This window comes from Dipteris shenzhenensis, chromosome 3 (genome assembly GCF_047967505.1).
Source record: "Dipteris shenzhenensis isolate YYH24624 ecotype China chromosome 3, Dip_SZ_1.0, whole genome shotgun sequence".
NCBI classification, from domain to species: domain Eukaryota; kingdom Viridiplantae; phylum Streptophyta; class Polypodiopsida; order Gleicheniales; family Dipteridaceae; genus Dipteris; species Dipteris shenzhenensis.
The window spans coordinates 44366259-44373790 of record NC_141598.1 but is presented as its reverse complement, the minus strand read 5'-3'; the positions used below and the strand labels follow the sequence as shown (position 1 = coordinate 44373790).

Sequence of the window (7532 nt, the reverse complement as noted above, 5' to 3'; positions counted from 1 at the left end):
GTTTGGGTTATCTGCCGTCTCTTTCTTTTTCAGATTTGCCTACTTGTGATCATTGCATATTTGGCAAGCATTCTATGACTCCTCATAAGAGGAGAACTCCCCAGAATAGAGCACCGCTTGATCTAGTGCACACTGATTTGTGTGAGATGCCACAGTTATCACTAGGGGGTGCAAAATATTTTATTACTTTCATTGATGATGCCACACGCAAAGTGTGGGTCTATTTCTTGAAGCATAAGGGCGATGCCTTAGATGCTTTCAAGAAGTTTGTCGCTCAGGTTGAGAATCGGACAGGTCGTAGGCTGAAATGCCTCAGATCCGATAATGGGGGTGAGTATGTGTCACATGCCTTTGTGCAGTTTTGCGAAGCTAAGGGCATCAAACAGGAACTCACAGCCCCTCATAATGCATCTCAAAATGGTGCAAGTGAGCGGATGAATCGAACTATTCAGGAGAAGGTTCGATGTATGTTGTCTTATGCTGCATTACCCCATGGCTTTTGGGCAGAAGCCGTGCAAACAGCAGTTCACATTATTAACAGGTCGCCAAACAAGGCTTTGGAGTTGAAAGTGCCAGAGGAGGTGTGGTCTGGCAAAACACCTTCATATAAGCACTTACGTGTATTTGGCTGCGAGTGCTTTGCTCATGTACGCAAAGAACTGCGCACCAAACTGGATCCAAAGTCTATCAGATGCATCTTTATGGGTTATGGTGACGAAGGTGAAATGGGGTACAGGTTATGGGATCCCGTTAAACGGAAGATTATACGCAGCAATGATGTCATCTTTAAAGAGGATAGTGTACACAAGGAACCCGTGCAACCTGTGGAATACAGGAGGGTTATTTATGATGATGTTGGACAGCAAAGAATGCCCATTTATATGCAGCAGCAGGCTGCTGCAGATAACCCTGTTCAAGAGGGTATACAGGGGCTGAAAATCAGCCAGATAATTTTGCCAATGATGCACCACTGGATATGCCAGCAGATGGGGCTGTAGAACAGCCAGATATGGTGGTACAGCCACCCGTCATGCATGACGAACAGGCTGGACAGCAGCCTAATCCGGAACATTTTGTTAGGAGGAGCACCCGTGTACAACGGCCTCCTGCCAGGTTTGTTCCAGGAGCCAATAATGTGGCTGATTTTATCATGCTGACAGATTGTGGTGAGCCTTCCAGCTTCAAGGAAGCTATGGGAAGAACAGAGAAAAAGAAGTGGGAGAAAGCCATGCAGTCAGAAATGGACTCCCTACTTCAAAATGATACATGGGACTTGGTGCAGCTACCTGCAGGCAGAAAGGTTTTGCCATGCAAGTGGGTTTACAAAGTCAAAGTGGATTCAAATGCTTTACCGAGGTATAAGGCCAGATTGGTTGCCAAGGGATTTAAGCAGGAAAAGGGCATTGACTTTGATGAGATCTTTTCCCCTGTAGTCAAGATGACTACTTTGAGAGCAGTGTTAGCTCTTGTTGCTCATGACGACATGGATTTATGTCAGATGGATGTGAAGACAGCCTTTCTTCACGGAGATCTCCATGATGAGATCTATATGAGTCAGCCAGAGGGATATGCTGTTAAAGGGAAAGAGCAGCTTGTGTGTAAGCTCAAGAGGAGCTTGTATGGACTCAAGCAGGCGCCAAGAGAATGGTACAAGAAGTTTGATGCCTTCATGCAGTCCCAAGGGTATCATAGGTGTGAGACCGATCATTGCTTGTACACCAAACGGGCAAAGGATGGCAGTTTGATGCTACTCATTCTACATGTGGATGACATGCTTATTGCCAGTAAATCTCAGCATGAGATTAGTGCTTTGAAGAAACAACTGCATAAGTCTTTTGACATGAAAGACTTGGGTGATGCAAATCATATTCTTGGCATGCGGATTACTCGTGACAGGTCCAAGGGCCTTTTGTTTCTGTCATAGAAGGAGTACATTGACAAAGTACTGCAGCGCTTTAAAATGGAGGGGGGGAAGTCTATTAGTACCCCGTTGCCTCCACATTTAAAACTCAGCAGTAAGGACAGCGCCAGATCAGATGATGATAAGGCTGAAATGGCCAAGGTTCCGTATGCATCTGCAGTTGGATCTTTGATGTATGCCATGGTTGCCACTCGTCCGAATATTGCTTTTGCGGTGGGAGTCATCAGCAGGTATATGGCAAATCCAGGCAAGCGGCACTGGGAAGCAGTGAAAGGTGTCTTGAGGTATCTCAAGGGTACCAAAGACTTGTGCATATGCTATGGTAAGCAGGATGCATTGGTGCATGGTTTTACAGATTCAGACTATGCAGGGAATGCAGATAACCGGAAGTCTACTACCGGTTATATTTTCACATTTGCAGGAGGTGCTATATCATGGGTGTCTCGGTTGCAGAAATGCATTGCATTGTCAACTACTGAAGCTGAATATGTTGCAGCCACTGAGGCTTGCAAGGAAGCAATATGGCTTACTCGGCTGGTGGGAGACTTGGGCATTACAGGAGATATGCCAGTTTTGCATTGTGATAGTCAGAGTGCTATCATGTTGGCAAAGAATCCGGTCTTTCATCAGAAGACAAAGCACATAGATGTGAAATATCATTTCATCAGGGAGGTACTGGAAGACAAGCGACTTGAGCTTGTGAAGGTGCATACTGATGATAATCCTGCAGATTTGCTCACTAAGAGCTTGCCTACAGAGCGGTTTGCACATTGCCGCCACATCATGGGATTAGGATAAGATCATTCTTATTTTATGGTCTTGTATACAGTAACTGTATATTGCTGTAATTTTTATTCTTTTCTCCCCTTTAGGCACATTGGCCTTTTTAGGTGGGAGGTTGTTGGGGTAAAGGCACATTGCCACCCCTTTATTAAAGATAAGACATCTATGACTGTCTTAAGACAATCATAGGGTAAAACCTAATCCTAATAAAACTAATGAGTTTGTGGTGTGGCTCATCACTTCACACCCGCACACTTGAGTCTTCTCTCTCTCTCTCTCATTCTCTCCCTCTTGTTCTTCTTCCCCCTTCTGGCCCTTCACATACCAAACCCTCGAAAAGGATGAAGAAGGATGAAGTAAAAGCAGGTCACAAGTTCTTTCATACCCTTCTTTGTGCTCTGCAAAAGTAGCTAACTTTCGAAGATAACGCCACACAGTCAAAAACAATACAGAGGTACTTCAGTACTGACCTAAAAGGCCCGTGTGTATACATTTGTAGCTAGCTTTCGAAGATAATGCCACAGTCAAAAACTACACAGAGGTCCTTCAGTACTATTCTAATGAAGGCACGTGTGTATACATTAAAAACAGACCTTTTGGCAAACACATTATTAGAACTCTACACCATTCCCCAGATGCAAAACAGTCCATTTGTGGCAAACACATTACTAGCACAACACTATACACTTCCCCAGAAATTGGCAAATATATATCAGTGCCTGAAAAATGTCCCATTAAAGGATTCTCAACCTAGAGATCCAGCTATCTCATTGAGAAAAGTAAAGAAAATTCATGCTTTAGGCAGAAACTGCATTATTTAAGGGTCTCCAAATAAGGCTGATTTTTCATTGGGGGGTTCTGTTCCCTCAATAACAACCCCGGATAGGGAACTTTACTCAACCCTCACACCAAAGCAAAACCAGCTTCTTTCAATACCACTTCCAAAAGACAAGAAATTCGAGACTATGCAGAACAGAAATAGACAGGGCATGCAGAGGGTGTCATGGCAAGTAAAATTGACTTGAATGAGCTGTAGAGGCACATGTAGTTATACATTTAGGCATCAATTTTGCATGTGCTCTACTATGATAGCAGCATCATATCCATTCTCTTAAATAAGAGAGCTAGAATTTATAACATGCATTCGTTCATGTGTTCTCACCAGTCCTAATGTTATTTCAAAGTTGATCACTCCTCGACATTTATTCAAGGCTGCCACAACATGATCATGGCATTTTCTCTCTCTGACTAACAAGAAACAAACTTACAAAACTTGTGTTCAGCATGCATCAATCCCAGACACAATGTTCAACCTAGCCTGGGACTCGGTGGCAACTCCTTAATGCTTTCCACTAGTACTTATAGTCCTTGACATGAAGGGACTCTCCAGTGCCAACCCCCTTTCCAGCATCACCAGCATACTTGCCCAGAACAGCATCAGAATTAGCTTTGCATCTAGTAAGAAGAGCCTGCTGTGCCGCAGGAATACTTTCCTTCTTCCCAGCCCAAGTTTTCAATGTGCTCTGTTGCAAGGCACGCCCAAATGAGAAAGACAGTGTCCATGGCTTGATGGTGTCCAACTGGTTCATAGCATTCAGATTCCGAGTTGCTTCTTCCTCGCTCTGTCCACCAGAGAGAAACATGATACCTGGAACTGCTACAGGTACAGTTCTTTGAAGGGCCTGTACAGTATACTTACCAATTTCTTCGGCGCTTACTTTCGGGGCATCTGACCCAGGTGTTACCATGTTGGGCTTCAGAAGAGTACCCTCCAAGAGGACATGATGATCACTTAATGCCTTATAAACGGCAGCAAGGACGATTTCTGTAACCGCTGCACACTTCTTTATATCGTGAGGTCCATCCACTAGAATTTCTGGCTCAACAATAGGTACCAAACCATTTTCTTGACAGATGATAGCATAGCGGGCAAGACCATTGGCATTTTCCAGAATAGCAAGGGGCGATGGCTCTGTCGGACCAATCTTAAGAACAGCCCTCCACTTGGCAAAGCGTGCACCAGCATTGTAATACTGCTGGCATCGTTGGGCCAGCCCATCCAAACCTTGGGTAGTAGTCTCTCCATTCGTCCCTGCCAGATCCACAGTGCCCTTGTCAACCTTAATCCCAGGGACCACACCACCCTCCTTGAGCACCTCCACGAAAGGTTTGCCACTGGTAGTCTTTTGGTAAAGAGTTTCCTCGAACAATATGACACCACTTAAATACTGCAAGGCACCAGGGGCAGTAAAAAGCAACTCCCGAAGCGCCTGCCTGTTCGACTCTACATTCTCAACGTTGATGCTCGCAAGTCGCTTGCCAATGGTTCCTGTGCTTTCATCTGCTGCCAAAATTCCCTTCCCAGGAGTGGCAATGTACTTGGCTGTGGCGATAAGCTCATCTGGGCACCACAAAGAAACAAATCAATGTGCACGGTAACATAAGAAAGAGATACTGCAAGAATCAAAGCCAAGCTCAAACCCGAGCCAATCATTAAAAAAAGATCGCTTTGACAAAATTTAAGGTACAAGAGACTTTACCACACATATCGAAGACTGATGATTACTTATCTCCGTCAACCACTACGAATTCCTGTTTGACATTTTAGAGCACTATTCTCGCAAAGTTGACTAGCGACCTTTCAGAAATCCGGCATAACGTAGGAGGGAAAGGGAAAGCGGCCACAGAATTTCTAAGACAAGCCTTTATCACAACGACGTTGCCAGACTTGAGACGAAAGTTAGATTGACAATCCGAAGAGCTAACACCCACAAGCAGAGCATACAAGAAGTTCACAAGCATCAGCTACGGAGTAGACTCTTTCGAGACGCTGGCAAAGAGACGTCAATCATCGACTAAGCTGAGCAGAAACTTTTCCATTCGCAGCAGGATCAGCCTAGCAAGGCAAACAAAGCAATCCTGGCATACATCTTCGAGGAGAGAATTGAGCCGATCTACTTTCAAAATCAAGAGCAGAGAATTGTAGCCGTGGACAAGATCTCTTCCACTACTCGGTAGACAGGCATGCAGACCAAAACGATAAAATTAGGAATGAGTTAGAGACGCAATTTTAGCAAAGATAGGCTGATATAGAAGGCAATAAGGCAGATTCAAAGGAGGAAAAAGAGTCTAAAAGGAAAGAGAAAGACGAAAAGCCAAATTACCTGCGTATTTACCGACGAAGGAGGCCATGGAGACAGCGAGAGAAGCTCCTCAAGATACTGTAAACCCTAAATTGACAAAGAGACCAAACAGAACACACACTCACAACACAGAACACTGTGAGAGAGAAGAGCTTCTGCTCTTCATTTATCTCTTCCCAGCAAACATGCCCCTTGCTTCGGCATCCCCCCTCCTCCGCCGTCCGATCCTCCCCCTCCCCTTTACGTGGCTCCCATCCCCAACGGCCCCCTCCCCCTCCTCCTCCCGCCGTCGATCCTTCCACCTCCTCCCCATCGCTCTCCCTCCACTCGCCACGTGTCCCTGCGGATCATATGATCCCCCCCCGATTTTTTAAAAGGGCCCAGGATTATCTCCATCCCACGTGTACATATCTCACACGGATCTCACGAGTCCCCACAATAACTGTCTTACTGCCCGCATTCGGTGTTGTGGGCTAGACGTGGGCGGGCAATCTCGCCTGTTGATGATCTGTGAGCTTGTTGTTGTTAGGAGATTACTCTTTATTATAAAATGTAGGATAGCGGGGGAGCGTAAAGCTTTGAGGGTTGTGAAACAAGAGATGGGATCTATGAGGAACTACGAAGGTTATGCTCAGGGTGTTTATAGGCTACCCCATTGTACATGCTTGCAACCTGACAAATCGTCACCCTTTTTCATGGGAAACACTCACTTGTTCCCCTCTTTTTCTCACCCCTAGCTTTCAGCATGCTTGCTTGCTAGCAATCGCACGTTGTCTCTTTGTACATCATACTCGTCTCACTCTAGCCAACCCAAGGGGATATTCCTAATCTTTGATCACCCTTTCTCTTCTGTCACTCCACCTCGCTATCTCACGCGCGTTGCACACAATACTATTGCCATGTCCTTATGGATTATCCATGATGAGATACCGCTCACCTATTGCCCCTCTCCGTTTCTTTCTCAACTTTAACAAAGTTTGGCTCTCTTCAAGCTCCCACCTTATCCTCCAATTCATAATGACAAAAAAATCTGCTAACAACCATGACATTGAAAATTCGTGGTGGAGCTCCACTTATTCATTTGGAATATGCTTCAAACCTAAACAAATGATCATCCTTTTCACAATTTGCAATCACATCCTCAACATATTTGATGTTTCCCCTTTCATTCAATACCCTCTCTCTTTCATTGTCATGGCGTATTCCATGTTTCCTCCACCACTCATACACCATCCCTTACCTAAAATATTTCAAAGAATATTCTCTAAAGGTGGAATTGGTCAAGCCCAAGGCTTGATCCATATCTTCATTCATTGCTATAGCAAGGCATCATCTCTTTGCTTTTTCCATTTTCCGTATTCATTGCTATAGCAAGGCATCATCTCTTTGCTTTTTCCATTTTCCGTCTCCATTCAATTTTCCTCCATTGCGAGAAATATTCCAAAGAACATTCCACATGAGCCTTTCAACCTAGACCACACCAAAGGGTGATGATCTTAATTCGTAGAGATAGGTAAAGTAGATTTCCAACTCCATACCACCAAGTGTGCTTTATGACTACAGAATAAATCCCTTCTTTATATTGATCTACTATCACATGTCCTTAAAAGAAATATATTAAGAAACACTTATATTATTTGAAGTAATGCAAGAAGCCTTTGAAGGCACCATCAATAGTAGCTAGT

The 7532-nt window shown here is 44.5% G+C and overlaps 1 protein-coding gene across 1 annotated transcript; it reads right to left on the bottom strand.

Annotated features, from left to right (window-relative positions):
* Positions 1 to 3877: 3877 nt before the first annotated feature.
* LOC147903860 (fructose-bisphosphate aldolase, cytoplasmic isozyme 1-like) lies at positions 3878 to 5998 on the bottom strand. Its single transcript, XM_087401706.1, has 2 exons — positions 5869 to 5998; positions 3878 to 5105 (listed from the first exon to the last, which is right to left on the bottom strand). Exons 1-2 carry the CDS (start codon positions 5894 to 5896, stop codon positions 4057 to 4059), a joined length of 1077 nt encoding a protein of 358 aa, XP_087257832.1. The 5' UTR covers positions 5897 to 5998; the 3' UTR covers positions 3878 to 4056.
* Between the last annotated feature and the right edge of the window lie 1534 nt (positions 5999 to 7532).